The sequence below is a fragment of the Choloepus didactylus genome (assembly GCF_015220235.1).
Source record: "Choloepus didactylus isolate mChoDid1 chromosome 25 unlocalized genomic scaffold, mChoDid1.pri SUPER_25_unloc2, whole genome shotgun sequence".
Taxonomy (NCBI): domain Eukaryota; kingdom Metazoa; phylum Chordata; class Mammalia; order Pilosa; family Megalonychidae; genus Choloepus; species Choloepus didactylus.
Window position 1 is genome coordinate 5,402,077 of NW_023637607.1, and position 18,751 is coordinate 5,420,827.

The 18,751-nt window shown below is 52.3% G+C and overlaps 1 protein-coding gene across 2 annotated transcripts in view; it reads right to left on the reverse strand.

Moving 5' to 3' along the window:
* The window catches only part of MYO1F (myosin IF), a 35,347-nt gene that overhangs the window by 7,783 nt on the left and 8,813 nt on the right, over positions 1-18,751 (reverse strand). For both annotated transcript variants that reach the window (XM_037824498.1, XM_037824499.1), the window contains exons 2-19: positions 16,209-16,346; positions 15,489-15,578; positions 15,311-15,405; positions 14,824-14,911; positions 14,628-14,717; positions 12,606-12,737; positions 12,353-12,487; positions 12,012-12,144; positions 11,291-11,487; positions 10,449-10,529; positions 10,251-10,337; positions 9,005-9,091; positions 8,277-8,444; positions 7,057-7,142; positions 4,782-4,863; positions 2,019-2,125; positions 1,464-1,562; positions 99-243 (exon numbers count right to left, since the gene is read on the reverse strand). In XM_037824498.1, coding sequence (XP_037680426.1) covers positions 99-243; positions 1,464-1,562; positions 2,019-2,125; positions 4,782-4,863; positions 7,057-7,142; positions 8,277-8,444; positions 9,005-9,091; positions 10,251-10,337; positions 10,449-10,529; positions 11,291-11,487; positions 12,012-12,144; positions 12,353-12,487; positions 12,606-12,737; positions 14,628-14,717; positions 14,824-14,911; positions 15,311-15,405; positions 15,489-15,578; positions 16,209-16,346 — 2,040 coding nt within the window. The remainder of the gene's footprint in view (positions 1-98; positions 244-1,463; positions 1,563-2,018; positions 2,126-4,781; positions 4,864-7,056; positions 7,143-8,276; positions 8,445-9,004; positions 9,092-10,250; positions 10,338-10,448; positions 10,530-11,290; positions 11,488-12,011; positions 12,145-12,352; positions 12,488-12,605; positions 12,738-14,627; positions 14,718-14,823; positions 14,912-15,310; positions 15,406-15,488; positions 15,579-16,208; positions 16,347-18,751) is intronic.

Consider the following 18,751-nt stretch of genomic DNA (forward strand, 5'->3'; position numbering starts at 1 on the left):
ATCCCTCTGTCTCTATGGCACCTTATACACCCTACCGTCCTCCCCCAACTTTCTCTCTCTCTGTCTCTCTCTGTTCTGACACACACACACACACCTACCGACTCGGGGTTCTTGACAAAGACCTTGGTGCTCCCCATCTGGTACTGGTCAGGATCCATATTGACTGCCCGAAGAAGGTGCTGGACCCCCTGGCGCTCGTCCCCACGCCACCGCGGCCATGTCTCGGGGGTCAGGATGGCATATCTGGAGGCAGAGGGCCCCGGTGGAGGAGGGTGTTGCAGGTTGAATTGTGGGCCCCAGAAAGACATTTTCGGTTTGGTGGCTCCTCAGAAAGTTAAACATAGCATTACCATCTGACTCAGCAATTCCACTGTTAGGTATACACCCTGAAGAATTGAAAGCAGGGACTCGGACAGTTCTTTGTACAACAACGTTCACTGCAGCATTATTCACAATAGCCAGGAAGTGGAAACAACCCAACTGTCTATCCACAGATGAATGGGGAAACAAAATGTGGTCCATTCATACAATGGAATAGTACTCAGCCATAAAAAGGAACAGAGCTCTGACACGTGTGACAACATGGATGGGCCTTGACAACATTATACCAAGTGAAAGAAGCCAGACACAAAGGGACGGATACTGAATGATTCCACTTAAAATGAAATATCTAGAAAAAGCAAACTCACAGAGACAGAAACCAGATTAGAGGTTATTGGGGGCTTGGTGGGGAGACAGAATGGGGAGTTACTACTTACTGGAGTTTCTGTTTTTGGTTATGAAAATGGTAATGGAACGTGGTGCTGGGAGCACAACACGGTAAATGTAACGCATGCCACTGAATTACGCACTTAAAAATGTTTAAATTGGCAACGCACACACAGACACGCACGTACACACAGACATGCTGAAGTCCTGACCTCTGATACCTGTAGATGTGACCTTGTTTGGATAAAGGATCTCGGCAGATGTAAGTAGTTAAGATGCTACTGGATTAGGATGGGTCCCGATCCAATATGCCTGGTGTCCTTATAAGAAGAGGAAATTGGGACACAGAGAGGGGAAGGCCATGTGAAGACAGAGGCAGATACACTGTGGATGATTGTCTGGTACGTGAATCTATCAATAAAACTGAATTAAAAGAAAAAAGACAGAGGCAGAAATTAGAGTGCTGCGGCCACAAGCCGGGGACCACCTGGGGTCACCGGAGGCTGAAAGCGTCGAGGAAGGATCTTCCCCTAAAGGCTTTGGAGGGAGCACGGCCCCACTGACACCATGATTTCAACTTCTGGCCTCGCAGAACTGAGAGAGAATAAATTCCTGTTGTTTGAAGCCACCCGGTTTGTGGTGGTTTGTTACAGCTGCCCGAGGAAACGAAGACAGAAGGTTTGGAGCAGACAGGACTGGCTGGCGGTCATGATGGGTGGCGGTTAGGGATGTGGGGCAGGCAGGGGGCACCTCACCTCTGCAGGAACTTGGAGAACTGCCGGCGGTAGGCAAATCCCGCCCTGCGCACCCGGATGTTCTCCTTCAGGCCCAGGTATTCCACCTGGTGCTTGACCCTGCAGGGGAAGGCAGCCTGAGTCCCCCAGTACGTGTCTCCACAATTCTGGGGGCGGGTGGGTGCGTGCTGCTGAGAGGCTGGGAAGGACAGACTGGAACCAAGCAGGTCTACATGAATGTGGAGTGGGGCAGTTTGGAGGGTGAGTTCTAAGGTCTGGGGTGGGGGAGTCAGTGCTGGGGATCAGCCTGGGAGTGAGTGCTGTGGGTGGGTAGTGGGGTCTGGGGAGTCGGGGGACTGTGCTAGTTCCCAGGTCATTATACAGTTGGGCCGGGGTCTGGGGGTCTCGGTTGGTCCTAAGCGTAACCCTGGGGCCCTAAGGGGTTCTGTGCTGGACGTAGAGGTCAAGTCAGTTCTGGCATGGGTCCTGGGGCCCTGGGATGGTCCCTGTGGGGGTGAGGCTGCATGGGTTAGTCTGGCCGGTGCCCAGCCAGGGCAGCCAGGGGCGGGGGGTCACCTGCTCTCCTCCCAGTCTCGCGGCCTCTTGGTCTCGTTGGGTTTGATGCAGCGGATGTAGTGGGGTGTGCACCTTTTCAGCGTGGTCACCAGGTCGTTGGCTTGTTTCTGGGGTGAGAGAGAAGGCAGTGAGGGGAGGGGGGTGACAGATAAGACCCTTGGCCAACCTGGATCCACACCCAGGAGACAGTGACATCCTGGGAGTGGGGTCTGGCACTCAGTGACCACGTGTATCAAGTACCCCTGGCCTGTGCACCCTTCTACCAGCACACACCAGGAAGGACTGAGGTTGTCTGTCCACCTGCCCCTCACCCTGAGATAGGAGTTTTCATGCCTGCTGCGCTCCCCACTTAGCACAGGGTCTTCCTGGCACATGGCAAGGATTTGGTGAGCTTCTGAGCACTCTGGAGAATATGGGCCAAGAACACTTATCCTCTGGTGCAGCCCACCTGTGGGTGAGTTCTGGCTGCCCCAGGTCCTTTGACAGCAGGAAATGGTGTGTATGTACATGAGAGACCAGGGTGGAGCCCCAAGGCCTTGGGTTTTGCATTTCAGCCCTCAGAGAGGACAAGAGAGGAAATCGCTCCAGGCAGGGGAACTGGGGGTAGGGGTGTGAGAGACCCAGGCATGGATCCTGGCTCTGCTGTGTGACCTGGGTGGTGACTGCCCCTCTCTGAACTCTGCTCTCCTCATCTGTCAAATGGGACTAAGATATGACCCACACAGATCCCATGGCAGGTTGAATTATATACCCCAGAAAAGCACGTTCTTCATCTTAATCTGTTCCTGCAGGTGTGAACCCACGGTAAACAGGAACTTTCAACGATATTATTTTTAGTTAAGATGTGGCCCAACTGAATGAGGCTGGATCTTAATCTGGTTTAGTGGAGTCCTTTATAAACAGAAGAAATTCAGACATAGTGAGGAGAAAAAAAAAACAAAAAACAAAACAAACCAAAAAGCATGGACAAGAACTGGAAGTTGGAAGTCAACAGAACCCTGGAGAGAAAAGAAAGGACATCACCATATAATGAGAAAGCCAAGGAACCCAAGAGGAATGCTCCTGAGTCCTGGAGGAAGCAAGCCTTCTAGCCTCTGAAACTGTGAGCCAATAAATCCTCATCATTTAAGCCAACCCATTCTGTGGTTTTGTCATAGCAGCAGGTCCCATGTGTATTGCCAATATGGAGTACATGCTCAGTAAATGGTTATTAAAACATTACAGACACTGGCACAAAGAGTTAACAGCAGAGTGGTATATGGAAAAACTACCCATTACATACTATATTTCGAACTATATTTAATAGGAACACCTTACCTGCACTACACTAATACTAGGGATAAATAATTAGTGGCTGATAAGAGCTCTGGGATGTTTTGTGTTATGATAATTGTTTAAAATTGAGAGTGATGATAATTGTACAACTAAGTGAAGTCAATGTGAGACATTGTTTATCTTGAACAGAATATATGCTATGTGAAAATAGGAACCCCCTATTTAATAAGTCAAGCCCTCGATCTTGAGGCTTGCTCTAGGGCTGTATATGGGAGGCTAAGCCTTCCTATAATTATGCCTAAAAGGCACCTCCAGAGAAACTCTTTCGTTGCTCAGATGTGTCCTTTCTCTGTCTAAGCCAAACTCTGCAAATAAATTCATTAAACTCCCCCCTTTGTGAAACGTGACTCTACAGGTGGGCTGCACCCGAGGAGAAGTGTTCTGGGCCCACATTCACCGGAGCGCTCAGAAGCTCACCAAGTCCTTGCCATGTGCCAGGAAAGATCCTGTGGTAAGTGGGTCACGACTCCCAGGAATGAGCCTGGCCCTGGCACTGAGGGACTGAAAATGCCTTCTTGACCAAAAGGGGGAAAGAAAGGTAACAAAATAAGGTTACAGTGGCTAAGAGATTTCAAATAGAGTTGAGAGGCTGTACTGGAGGTTACTCTTAAGCAAGCTCCAGCTAGGTATCTCAAATGGCCACAGTATGCTAAGCCCTAACCAACAGTAGCCCAAAATGCTTAGGTCCCTATCTGAGATTCTATAAGAGTTTCACTTACTAAGTTTTATCTTTCAGAAACTTAAATCCACCAGAGTGTTCCTATGCCAGACAAGGCCTAAAACCCGGAGGCATCAGCCTCTTTAAGAACAACTACCAGATGCAGCCCCCTTCCCCATAATGTTGACACCCCTTTTTGATATGAACAAGTTAGGGTGGTCACTGCCTAGACAGTGACACCCCTGAAGATTGAGAAAGTGATTTAACGATAGGAAAGAGTAGCAACGGACAAGACAGGATTTAACAAAGGATTACGAATACTGAATCTGTATATAAATATATTTATTTAGATGCTAGGGTATTAGAATAGCTAGAAGGAAATAACTGAGATGGTAGAACTGTAACCCATAACATTCTTTGAAATTTGCTCTCTAAACTACTTGTTAGATCATACTTTGAAAGTTATCACTGTTATGTATATATTAAAATATTGTTAAATTTCACAATAAAAATGTATTAAAAAAACAAAAACTTCTGGATTTAGGAAGTTGGGAGGGGGGTTGCGTATCAAGGAAACTGTTCCAAGTCTCCCCAACCCAGAGCTGGAGTAAGCCCTGCTGGACAGAGGGTGTCAGGGACGAGGGAAAGAGGCCCTGGGGATGGGGGAAGAGACAGGGAGTAGAATGAGGAGAGAGATGTAGTCTGGAGCCTGGTCAGGGTGAGAACCGACCTCCCCACGCCCAGCTGCCCCTTGTCCACCCCAAGCCCACCTTGATCTTGGAGCCGGCGGTGCTGGGGCGGCCCTTCTTGTCGACATCCAGCTTCTCGGGAAAGAGCATCCGGAGGAAGGCCCTTGGTGAGAAGGTGGGGAGCAGTCAGAGGTGCAGCTGGACCCTGGAGCGCCCTTCCCCTGAGGGGGCTGCCTCCAGGCCTGGCACCCAGAGGGCCTGCCGTTCTCCTCAGGCGTGGGGTTGTGATGAGCGGGAGGGGGAGGGCTGATTTCATCCTTTTGGTTCTTGACTTTATCTGCATTTTTTACTTCTTCCTCCAGGAGCATGCATGACTCCAGTAGAGAATAAAATAGAATGAAGTTAAAATAAGTAATAAAATCTATCAAGTAATGCAGCATCTTGGGCAACTGGAGCAGCTCCCCACCCTAGGAACTATCCTATATGTACATCATTGCATTTTGCACAGAGAAATAGGTGTAAGAATGCTCACTGCGGTGGCAGTGTTGGTGGTAAGTCAAAGGTAGGAAACACCTGAAGTGTCCGTCAAAGGAGGACCAGTTATATACATTTTGGCAACCTTACTGCTCCCTCCCAATCTTCTTAACGAGACCTTCCCTGACCCCCCTGTCTAAAATAGAATCATGGTCCATTTCATAGACATGGAGTTTCCATTTGGGGCGACAAAAACATTCTGGAACCAGAGAATGGTGATGGTTGCACAACTTGCGAATGTATTTAATACCACTGAATTGCACAGTTTAAAATGGCTGAAAAGGGAATTTTTATGCTGTGTGTATTTTTACCACAATCAAATAAAAAGTTAAAAAAAAAAATAAAAGGATGAACACTTTCTCACTCTCTGGGACTTTATCTGCTTGGCTTTTCTTCACAGCTCTTGTCCTGGTGGTTCTCAGAGTTTAGAGGACATCGGAATCATGCACCCCCAGAGTCTCCCACTCACAGATCTGGGGTGGGGCCCAATCATTTCTAACAAGTTCTCAGGTGATGCTGATGCTGCTGGTTCAGATCCCACCCCCCCCTCTGAGAACCACGTCTCTAATTCTGTGCTTTCAAAGGTGGTGGTAGACACTGGCAACGTATCTATCGAGCCCTTGAAATGTGGCCAGTCTGAACTGAGATGTGTCATAACTGTTAAACCACACACTGGATTCCAAAGACTCAGTATGAAAAAAAGAATGTAAAATTTTTTCATTAAGGATTTTTAAAATGTTGACTGTTGAAATGATCATTTGGGCATATTGAGTTACATAAAACATTCAAGTAATTTCACCTATTTTTTACTTTTTGAATGTTCTTGCTAGAAAATTTAAAATTACACATGTGGTGGGAGGATTGACAGCAAATGGGCACGAGGGATCTATTTGGGGTGACAGAAATATTCTAAAATCAGACTGTGGTGATGGCTGCACAGCACTGTAAATTTCTGAAAATGATTGAATTCCACACTTCTTAAAATGGGTGAATTTATACCTCAATAAAACTGTTTTTTAAAGTGTCACACAGGTGATTTGATTTATATTTCTGTTGGATAATGCTGTTCTAGACTACTGGTTCTCAAACCCAAATTTGCACGTGGATCTGGAGGAGATCCTGTTAAAATGCAGAGTGCGATTCTGGGTTGGACTCAAGATTCTTCTTGGGTGGTGCCCAAAGCAGCAAACTGGAACCCCACTTTGAGAAACACTGTCTCAAAGGACACCTGGTGTTATATTCTCTATGTCTCTGGGTTTTAATTTGATTTCCATCTCGCCACCACACTGTTGGCTCAATGCCAACAGCAGCGTCCACTGATTTGTTGCCTTCTCCATCCTTGGAGGTTAAAATGGTGCCTGGCACACAGTAGGGCTTTAATAAAATGTTGAGATATAAAAAGCAAAATCATGTGGAATGCAACTGTGGTCAGGGTGGCGGGTCCGTAGGTGTCAATTCAAAGAAAGCTGTGTGTGTATGATGTAAAGAAAGGAAATAGTCCACACCCCTTAGGGAAGCTTGAGTTTGCAGTGGAGCTCTGGAGGGGACATGAGAAATTGACGCCAGGGCTTTCTCTGGGCAGGGGCTGTGTCCCTCAGGAGTGAAGGATCTATGGGTTGTTCAGTTGTTTTTATTTTAAATGTCACTGGCCTTGAGTGACTGCTTGCATCAAACCAGTCATTAAAACACCGTCCCAGCCACACAGGCATCTCCCCAGAGTCCAGGGGTGACGGGAGCCCTGGGAAAGATGGGGTGGACTTGGTCCTCTCCCCATCACCATAGGGGGTTCCGCCCAGAGGCCCCCACGCCCGGGACCACTCACTGCTCACTGGCCTGCATCAGTTCTATGAGGTCAGAGAAGAGCACATCCCGGTTCCTCTCGCAGAAGCCGCTGACGTTGTAGGAGACCTGGGGGTGGGGGTGGGAGGCATTGGGAGGAGTGTGGGGTTGAGGCCTGGGTAGGGGGGCTCACAGCCCAGGTAGTCACTCATCCCATGGGGGCCTGCTCTGGGGTAAGAGGATTGGGGGTATTGATAGCTGTGGTTGGAGGAGGGTCTATGGAGGGCTATGGTTCAGAATGGGGGGGGGGAGGTAGGGGGCTGCAGTCTGCACTGGGGTCCCCGGAAGTCTGATGCCCAAGTTGAGGTTGCTGGGTGAGGGCTGCAGCCTGGGCAGGGGACCCCTGGGGGTCTGCTGTTCCACTTGGAGACAGAAGGTTAGATAGGGTAGCCGTGTTTTGGTCAGTTGTGGGGCTGGGGGCTGTGTCAGGGGGTTACAGCACTGGTTGGGAGCCTTCAGCCAGGGATCTGCTCTCCAGTGTGGGGGCTCTCTGTCATCCTGAGGGAAATGGGGGCTTCAGCCAAGGCAGGAGGTCCCTGGGAGGGTCTTTGGCCCATGTTGAGGCCAGTGGGAAAGTACAGTCCTGACAATGTGTGTGCGGGTGGGGAGGGCTGTGGCCAGAGGATTTCTTGTCTTGGGTAGAGGTCAGGGGTGGGGGAATGGGGGGATCAGGTAAAGGGTGGCATGGCTCCAGCCTATTTTGGAGGGTGGGGGCCTGCATCATGGGCCAGGGCTCCCTGGGGATTTGCTCTCCAAACTGGGATCAAAAGGTGGTGGGGGGCTGTGTCCTTGGTCAGGGGTTAGAGGGGTTTGGGGATCTGCAGCAGAAGCAGGCCCCCCTGGGGTCAGTGGGGGTTTCTAGGGGAGCCATGGCTTTGATCAGAGGCCAGTGGGTTTCTGCAGCCCGGGCCAAGGGAACATGGTGGGGGGCTCCAGAACAGTTTGGAGGTTTGAGAGTTTCTGGGGGTCAGCCGGCATAGGGGCAGGGGCAGGGATGGGGTGTGGTGTGTGTGTGTCTGTGGTTCTATCTGCTCACTAGGGGAGGGTTGGTGGAAGGCGGGGTGTGGGTGGGGGATGTCCTGGACCGGGGGGTTGGTGGAATTCTGCAGCCCTGACTGGGGGTCCGAGTTGGGGGGTGGTGGTCCGGGGCTCCCTCCAGTTTGGGGTGGGGAAGCCGCAGCCCAGGCCGAGCGGAGGACGCACCTTGCCGGCGTAGTGGTGGATAACGAAGCCGGCACTCCAGCTGTTGAAGTGCTCGTGGTTGCCCACGGCCGCCTGCAGCTTCTGCAGAAGCGTCTGGTCGGCGCCGCCGCCGGTGGCATGCATGGTGGCGCACACGTCGTCCAGCACGCTCATGATTCCCGGGGGGCTCTGCGTAGAGGGGTGGGGGTGGGTTGCTCGGTCTGCTCTGGTCCTGCCCTTGCCCCATCCCTCCTGCCAGCAGGGGGAGCTCGTGGCCGTGAGTGCGGAGCAACTGGAGGAGGGGCGAGGGCTAGAGCTGGGGGCGCTTAGACCCCCAAGTTCTGGGATTTCCAAATACAAGGGCAAAAGGTGGTGGTGGGAGGCCCAGGGTGTGTGTGTGTGGGGGGGGCTGCTGTGGAAGCAAGGACAGAGGTGGGGCATGCTCGCTAAGGCATCCATGCTTCCTTCCCATCCCCAGACTGGGAGTGCCTAGCGGGGAGCCTGCCAGCGCTGATCCCTCTGGGAGGGAATGAATAAATGGAGAGCTGGTGGGCAGGGTGGGATGGAGTACTTCACTTATGCTCCATCTGCCCAAGGAGAGGGGTGGCATGTGGGGTAGAGAAAGGCCTGTGTGAGATGTGACCCATCCTGGGGGGCTTGCCAGAGCATGTGACAGAGCCTGACCTGCCCAGGGTCTCCCAGCTCCGGGGCCCAGAGAGACCCTACAGCTTGCTGGGTCCAGCCCTTACCAGCTTGTTTTCGATGAGGTCGCAGACGACTTTGTTGTTGAAGTACTGGATGGGGTTCCAGCGGATGCCCTCCTGGACGTACTCCTCCTGGGGTGGAAGACGGGGCAGGGATGGGGGTCAGTGTCCCGGCTGAGGGGTGTGTGTGAGTGTTTCTAGAATGCAAGCTCCACAAAGGTGGGTGAAGGAGACCCAGCTGGTGTACCACCCACCTCCTCCTCATCTCCTTGCTCTGGACCATCTCTGGCAACAAACTTGAGTTTTCCTGGTGTAGGGCAGACCAGAAGTGTCAGGAAAGCTCTTGACAATGGATGAAGACCCCAGCTCCCTCGCTCCTCTGGGATCCCAGCAGAATTGAGCCCTGGTTGCCTGCCGTCATGTACCTTGCTACAGTCAATTGAGTTTTGGACCCCCGAAAAAACATCTTCTTCCCCTTTATCTCATTTCTGTGGGTGTGAACCCATCGAAAATAGGCCCATTTGAAGATGTGACTTTTAGTTTAAGGTGTGGCCCAACGCAATCAGGATGGGTCTTAATCCAGATGACTGGAGGCCTTTATATAACAAAAAGAAATTCAGATGCAGAGAAAGCCGTGGGGCAGGGAGGAGCTGGAAGATGGAAGTCAGCGGAACTCGGAAGAGAATGGAGAGGACATTGCCATGTGACATATAGGCCAAGGAACCCAAGGATTACCACCGCCCAGAACGCTGCTGACCCCAGGAGGAAACAAGCCTCGTAGCCTCTGAAACCACAGCTTATAGATTCCTATCGTGGTGGTATTCATCATAGCAGCCGGGAAAACTGAGACAGCTACTCACCAACGCACCCTGTTTGGGCTCCTTGCCTGTTCTGTCTCACTTCCTCATTCCCCTCCTGCTGCTTCCTGGGGTCACCTCCCACATGATATTTGTTTCAGGCTGTGCTTCAGGAGTGTGTGTGTGTCCATATTTAGAACACCAGGGATTTTTGTTTATCTTGTTCACAGCTGTGTCCCTAGCACCTAAAATAGTCCCCAGCACACAGCAGGTGCTCAATAAATAATTGTTGAATGAGTGAACCAAGACAGCCTTTCCTAGCCCTTGTCAAAGCTTTTGAAGGAAATCTTAGGAAGGAGCCAGGATGGGTAAGACAGAGGGAGGTGGGAATGGGGGGTGGGTTTGGAGCACCTCCTGGCTGCTCAGTGACCCTTGTGGTCCCCTCCCCTTCACGCCCCCTCCTTCCCCTGCAATGCCCCCTGCCCCCGGCCCACCTGCTCAGCCTTCAGGGTGAGCTCGATGAAGATCTGCTGCAGCTTCTCATTGACGAAGTTGATGCAGAACTGCTCGAAGCCGTTTTTCTGCAGAGGGAAGAGAGGGCCCTTCCCTCAGTGCACTGATGCTGGAGGTCCCTTTGGCCGCTGCGCCACCCTGGGGGTGGGGGGACGGGCAAGGGGAGGCAGGAGCCATACCTGGAAGATCTCGAAGCCATAGATGTCGAGCACGCCAATGCTGTATTCCTCCTGCGGCTTCTGCATGGCGCGGTTGATGGCCTGAGGGTGGGGACAGAGGGACAGGGGTTTCTGGTCAGGCCCATGCCCAGCTGGCCACTCTCTTGATGTGACTCCAGCCAACCTCAGGGTACTGTGACCCCCCCCACCAGCTTCTCTACTGCCTTCCCCAGCTCTGTGCACCACCCCCCCACCAGAAGCTCAGGTATCAGGAAGCATTAGGGTTCCTGACTCCCTGGAAGCTGGCTGTGCCACTTCCTGGCTGTGTGACCTTGAGTAAGCTGCCAAACCTCTCTGTTTTCTCCTCGTTAAAATTGGTTAACAATGGCAACTGCCTTATGGGGTTGTTTTGAGGAGTAAATAAGCACTTAGTGCCTGACACACACTGAGCACTCTATAAATGTTCACTACTGTTAATATTATCCTTGGACTCGACATCTTCTGTCCCAACTGCCCCCCCTCTAGCCCATTGCCTTGTCCCTTGGCAGCCCTCTTCACTTCTTGCAACTGCACCCCAATTTCTCCACCCTTCTTACATCCTTCATCCAGGTTTGGACGTCTCCAGCAGCTCTCTCTTTCTATGACTCCAAGCTACCCAGCCAGAGGGAGCCTCTAAAACTTCCACCTGATCACCTCCCGCCCCCCTTACAGCTCCTGCCAGGGCCTGGAATGGGTGAGGTTATGACAGCCAAGCCTCTCTCCCCACTTGGCTGTGTTTGGGTGTTTGACACACACGAGGCACTCCATAAAGCCTTGTAGCCTGGGAGCTCCTAGCCTGCACCCCCAGCCCCGGCCCCACTCGCCTCCACAAGGAAGTCGAAGAGGCGGGAGTAGAGCCCCTTGGCCAGGGCATCGCGGGTGTAGGCCGCCTGCTCCACATTGAGCGTCACATCGATGGACTCGCTGCGCCCGCCCCAGCGGCTGTCCATCTTGCGGCTGGTCAGTTTCTCCTGCAGCCGTACTCTGTCAATGCCCAGCAGGTAGGCGGGAAAGGCCAGGACTGGCGGGTGGGACACAGAGGGTCAGGGTAGCCAGTCAGGGTGTGGTGTGGGCAATCCCCCCACTCCCCACTATCGTGCACAGAGACACGTATCTGGTCCCACAGTTCTTACCCGCCAGCCCCCCCAGATCCCCATATACCTCCTGGTGCCAAAAGAGGAGTAATAGCTCATCTACACGCACACCTATCTGATACTCCACTCTGATGTGACACAGGCAGCCATCAAACCTTCCAAACACAGGCCCCCAGGCCTCCATACATGAGCTCCCCAGGTCCCCATACACAGCTCCCAAGGTCCCAATATACAAGCCCTCAGGTCCTCAAACACAAGCCCCAGGTCCCCATATACAAGTCCCCAGGTCTCTATACACAGGCCCCCTGCCCCGGTCCCCATACACAGGCCCCCAGATCCCTGTACACAACTCCATTCCTCACAGATCAATCCCCACCTCCACTCTCCTCCAGCACATGCCACCTGTGCACACCCCTCCAGCACTACCCCACCCCCCAGCACCTCCACTTACGGTCCGCACTCTCCACCCGAGCATAATTCCCCTCCTCGCAGAAACTGATGTTCCCCAGGTGCAAGATCCCCGCCACGAGCTGCAGGACCAACTGCTGGATGGTGGGTGGGATCCCGATGACCTGCATGGCGCCCTGTGGACACAATGGGGCCCAGCTTATGCCCCGAGTCCTGACCTCCACCCCACCCCCAGGGCCCCGTCCCTCCTTTTTCACCCACTTGCTGTGTGACCTTGGGCCAATCCCTGTGCCTCTCTGTGCCTCAGTTTCCTGATCTGTAACATGAGGGAGATCCCTGGGACCGAGGGAGTGGCCGGGGGCTGGAGTGGTGGCCGGTTCTCACCAGAGTCTCATTGAAGTCGCTTCTGTCATCAGTGCCGTCCACCTTGTAGGTGTCCGATTGGTTGAGGTAGAAGTAGTAGTCAGGGGTCATGAGACCCAGGTTCTGGCGCTGCTCCTGGGAGGCCCCTTCCAGCAGCTGGAGGGTGGGGGAGGGTCACGTACCTGGCAGCCATGGGCTCCCAGATGCTGATCTTCCCAGTGTCTCCCCTGGGCTCCAAATGGGGCGCCCCTGCCCCAGTCCCCCTGCCCTATACCTGGTAGTAGATGTGGAAGTTCCTCTCATTTTCGTTCTGCATGACCACGCGGGACTTCTCCAGCAGGAAATTGGAGATCTTGCCCCCATCTGGCTCCCCGCCACGGCTGAACTGGATCTCAAAGTACTTGCCCTGAGCCCCAGAGAGCCACATCAGCCCTAGAGAGTCCCCGGGGGTTGGGCTGGGCAAGGAGTGGGGGGTGGGTCTTACAAGTCTGGCCTCTTTTCCCTTCTTCTCTGTGTGACCTCAACTCACTTTTCTGTTTCTATCTCCCACTATCGATTGCTTGCTGTTTTCACAAACTCCTTCCCTCCAGTCTTTGCTCAAGCTGCGTATCTGGTGAGGAATGCCGTCTTCCCTCTCTGAATGATCCAAGACCTCACACAATGAATCTGTTTCTTGTGCACCCAGCCCTGTGCCAGGCATATGGGAGCATCATGTTTTATTGACCAGTTCCCCAATCCCTTCATTACACACAGAGGCCTACACGTATCCAAGGGATGTTACCAATTCCAGTATGTCTCCCATATGTTCTACAAGGGCCCCACAGTTTCCTTTTTTCGTCTCTGACCCCTTCTGGGTTCCTCTTCTGCTCAGGCCAGAGGTCAGAAGGCAGAGGAGCCCTCTAATTCTCCTTTCTGCCATGCCCTTTCATCTCCCCACATGTAATAGCAATAGGAATTATATCATAGTACGGCACAATTAAACAGCAACAATACATCACATAAACTTATTCTACTGCATAACAAAAATGCATAAAATAAAAACTGTATGTTTTTGAGAGCCATCCTTGCTTTTGTACATAACAGTAGTTTGAAAACATAGTGTGTGTCGCCGCTTATATGAAGTTCTAGAGCAGCCAAAATGAATCTATGATGAAAAAAAGTCAGAAAAGTGGTTGCTTCTGAGGTGAGGTGGGGGCAGGGATTGACTAGAAAGGACCAAGAGGGAACTTTCTGGGGGTGATGGTGATACTCTGTATATTTACAGGGGTTTGGGTTGCACAGGCATATGTATTTGTCAAAACTCAGCAAATGGTCCTCTTTAGATCTGGATATATTGCTGTATGCAAATTTTAACCTAAAAGAAATAAAAGGGAACCACAAATCTATATTGAACTATAATTAATGATCTGCATGCTGAAGTGTTTGGGGGGGAAGGTATGACGTCTTCAGCTTTGCAGTGCATCACAAAATAAGATGGATGGATAAATGGAAACATGATAAAGCAAGTACAGTAAAATTCTGATGGTAAAATCTAGGTGATGGGGGATATGGTTGGTTTTCTTTCAACAATTTTTTTCTTTCAACATTTTTGTATATTTGAAAATTTTCTTAATAAAATGTTGGGGAAAGTTCTTAAAATACAATCATGTGATAAAAACTATATGATTAGTTTATTAGAAAAATAAGACTATTATATAACAAACAATAATATTTAGGGGAAAAAATCCTATTAGTGTATGGAATTTATTAAACCCTTTCCATATGCAAGAATGTGGAAATGATAGAGGACTATGAGATGTATACTATTATCATCTTCATTTTTTGGATGAGAAAACAGGAGCCACAGGAAGTTATAGTACTTATTTGTCCAGCCACACAGACAGTCCGTGGCAGAATCAGACCATAAACACAAATCTGTTGTCTATTCTGCCTCCCATTGGACCCGGCACAGCACCTGAGACAAGGAAGGAGCCTAAGAACTATTTATTGAAAGAAAGAATGAATGAAGGAATAAATTGGACATGAAATGTGTGAATAGAAACAGATGTCTCATGGTTGTAGGTAGGGGAGTGTTTAAGGATGTTGCACAAAACAGTCATGGCCTCCACATTTTTCTGCCAAAGGGGGACACCAGATGCAGGAAATGTGTCTCCCACCCCAGGAGCAGGTGTTTTCTGTGGAATTACCCCAGGCCTCTTGTCTAGGGAATACAGATGTGTGTGTGTATGTGTGTGATTGTTGAGGCCAAGATCAATATGGAGGGAGGGATGCTCCGAGCGGGGCTGCAGAGACTCACAAAGCGGCTGGAATTGTTGTTGCGTACAGTCTTGGCGTTGCCGAAGGCCTCTAGCAGCGGGTTTGATTGCAGGATAATATCCTTGACGTGCTGGGGATGGTGGAGATGGGGAGAGGTCAAGCAGGAGCAGATGTGGGGTGGTGAACTACCCTGGAAGGGGGAGATCCAACCCTTCCTCCTGTCCTTCTCTCCTCACCTGAACCTTCTCGCCCCCTCCGGAAACCTTGGAGATGTAGCCCATGATGTATTTAGCTGCCACTGTCTTCCCAGCACCACTTTCTCCGCTGGAGGCGGGCGGGGAAGGAATGGTCAGAGGTCAGGAGAGGGGACGGACCCTTCCTAGTGCCTGACTACATCTCTGACCTGATCATTCTTTCATTCATTCTTTGAGCACCTAATGTGTGCCAGACTCTTTTCCCAGCACAGGGGATACAAGAGTGAACAAGACAGATAAAATTCCCAACACTAGTGGAGCTGACATTCAGAGGGGACAGATGGACAACAACAGAACAATGAAGTAAAATATATCATGGGTCAGACAGTGATGAGGAAATTAAAACAGGACTAGGGGCAGAGAGGGACGGTGAGGCTCTGTTTGGACTGGGAGTCCTGGGCAGACTTCCATGGGATGGCCACGTTTGAGCAGGGCTTGGACAGGAGGGTGCAGGCCTCCCACCCCATACCTGATGATGACACACTGGTTCTCACAGTCGATGAGCATGTTCCGGTACATGTTGTCTGTGAGGGCGTAGATGTGCGGGGGATTCTCGTACTGGGCCTGGTGGGGGACGTCAGGACTCAGTCCAGGGCTAGGGGCCAGGGGTCCCAGTGCTGTGCCCCCTGCCCTGCCCTGGGCCTCACCGCGCCCTGGTAGAGATCGATCTCGCGGTCAGTGAAGTAGGGCATCTGCTTGAAGGGGTTCACGGAGATGAGCACAGAACCAATGTAGGTCTGGGAGAAGGAGGCTAAGGACCAGGCAGTGTTCAGGCAGGCTTTGTCCCCTGCAGGCCTCTGTCCCCTTATTCTACTCCCTTACTCCCACCCCAGGGCCTTCCCAGAGTCCTATCGTGCAGAGGAGGAAATGGAGATACTTAGATGTGCCCTGGTTCTCTTAGGAGGAAAACAAAGCTGGGACCAAGCAGGGGATATGGGATATGCTGTGGCTGAGCTACCCCAGGGCAGAGGGAGCAGTGGGACCACAACTGCACCCCCCTCAGAGCCCTACGTCACTTTACTTGTCCTTGGTCCTCCTGTCTAGAACTCTCTCCCCTCTCTCCATGCATTCACTCACTGCCAATGGGGGACAGTTTTACAGACGGACCATAAGCAGGAAGTGTGTCTCCCCCAGGGAGCAGATGTTTCCTGTTGGCTCTCCCCATCCACTGCTCAGATGTCCCTGCTCCTCTGTGCTGCAATCCCTCTTCCCCACTTCCTTCCATTAATCCACACATCATCCCTCCATCCATTGGTCCATCATCCTCCCATCCTCCTGTCCCTCTGTCTCTTATCGATCTGTCCCTTCATTCCTCCCCAACCTGTCTGCCCACTACCCCTCCTCCCCCGCCCCATGGCCAAGGGTACAAATATGTAGTCATCCATGAAACGCTTGCGGAGGTTGCCCACGATGGCATCCTCGGTGATCTGCGGCAGCAACACCATGTCGTCCACGCCACTCTGCTTCACGTTGTGGCTCTGCCAGTGGAACCGCTCCTTGCTGCCCTGGGGGTGGGGGCCGTGGGATGGGGGTCAGCCCCTGCAGGGTGGGGCTGGAGCCTCAAGGCCATTGCCTGACTCACCTCCATAACTGGCTTCTCATTCTGCCCCGCCTCAGCCACCCCATTCATCCTCACCTTCACCCATCACTTCCATCTTCCCTGCCTCAGGGACACGAGGAAACGTGGGCAAGTCGAGTCCAAATGCCCTGCCTTTTTGGAGGAGGCTGGATTGGGTGACCCTTGGTTGGTTGGATTTTGACAGCTCAGACCCATCCTTTTAGCCTTCTCTTTTGATCCTTCTGCCCACTCATTCCTCCACTCAGTATACCCTGTCATATGGAGGGGGCAGTGATGCCAGCCCCAGTGGGGCACAGTGGGTTTGGGGTTCCAGCAGACTGTGGGAGGGGAGGAGGGAGCCAGGGAAAGCTTTATGGGGGCTTCTGCCTTCCCTGGTTCTCACTTCCCCTCCAGACCCCTGCCATACTTCCCCAACTCCCTTCTTCCCGTCTAGGCCCAAGCTGAGTCCCCGACTTCTCTCTGGCATTTGGCTGACTGCCCACCCCTTCCACCTTGAGGCAGCCTCCTTCCTCCTACTCCCCTTCTCCTCACTCATTGTCATGCATGTCCTCCTGTCCCTCTGAACTCCTCCTGGCCACCACGTGGCCACGACCTCTGCCCTCTGTGCCCGGCAGTGATCCTGCTCCTCAGCTCTGACTTCACTCTGATAGTATGTTCTCCTATAGGAAGCTCCTTACTCTCATACCAGGGTTCCTAGAGGGCAGATACTAGGGCTGAGTCCTTTCCCTGCCCCAGAAAGGAGAGTCTGTCCAGTAAGCAAAGGGCAAAGAAAGAGGCCAATTGCAGAAAAACGCCAAGAGTCCAAGGATGCTAGGCACTGAAGTTGAGTATTCAGAGATGACAGCACCATGACAGACTGGCTCAGGACAAGCAGATCCAATGGCAAAAAGGAGGCTCTGGACAGAGGGAACCCAGGCTGGGATCAAGTGGGAGGGTCAGTGTGAGCAACTCTAAGGACCCAGATGGCCGAGCGCAGAGGTGGAGATGAGCTCAGGGCCAGTCATGAAGAGTCTGGCTGAGGAGCTGGATTCTCCTGGGGCACTGGGGAGCCATGGAAAGTTCTTGAGCAGGGGATGCACACGGTCAGATTCTGGATTTAGGAGGAGCATGCTGATAGCTGGAAGAGGGGTTTGTCGAGGAATCTCATGGACAGTCAATGAACCCAGCCTTTGACTTGGGACATATTTGGGTTCAAACCCTGACTGGGTGACCTGGGGCAATTTCCCTAACACTGCTGTGAACCTCCATCACCTCATCTGTGAAATGGGGAGAAGTTGCCCCACTTCCCAGGGTCAATGCGAAGTTTAACTTCTTTGAGGAACAAGGAGGGTGGGCTGGTGCCTCCTTGTGATGCTGCGTTCAGTGGAGGAGGCTTATTGGAGGGGCAGACATGAACCTGGACTGGGGGCTGGATCTGGCCTGACCTCTCTCCTGAGCTGCACCCAAGCATCCTGCTATCCCCTGGACACTGTGCAGTTGATTCAGACTCGGTATCTTCCTCCCTGCTGCAACGTCTCCTGGGGCCCCACCTTCAGCTCTGTGCCCTGAGCCAGTCTGTCATGGTGCGGTCACCAAGTCCTGAGCATTCTCTCTCCTGAATTCCTGAGTTGCCCTGGGGGTCTCTCAGCCTCACCCTGGTCCTGGCTGATGACTGCCCAGCCTGCTCTGTGCACTGCTCCCGGCTTGGCTTCTTCACAAAGCCAGACCTTGTCCCTCCCCTGCTTAACTCCCACCGTGGCTCCCCAGTGCCCTCGGTTAGGAAGAGTGAAAGAGAACATGGAGTCAGGGAGAGAGGTTTGTCCAAACTCTTTACCCTCTTCCACGTGCTCCCTCCAGTTGGAGAGGTTATGAGGATGAGCCGGGCACGGGGGGCACTTGACAGCAAGAACATTCACCAATTCCCTGTGCCTGACACGGGTGGCCCTTCACCAACATTATTGGCCATCCTCACAGCATCTCAGGGTGGCATAAGTTCGGAGGGAAACTGAGGCTCAAGAGGCACCATGGCTTGACTAAGGCACAGCTATTTTGTTTCCAAGGGAGTGGGATTCGAACCTGGGTCCGGCGGACAGCAAAGGCTCTTGAATCTATACCCAGAAGTAGCTGGGACCCCAAGGGGTGTCTGGGCTGGGACTTGAAAGCTGAGACAGGGGAGACAGACCACCAGAATGGACCCCCTGGGCAAAGGCAGGAGGTATGACTGTGCAATGGAAGCATGGCTGTAGCATAGGGCAAAGGAGGGAGTATGGGGGTGGGGGAAGTCAGGGCTCAAGCCCCCTCAAGCCACCCCCTGCACCACCATGAATAAACTAACAAAGAATTCTTGAGCCC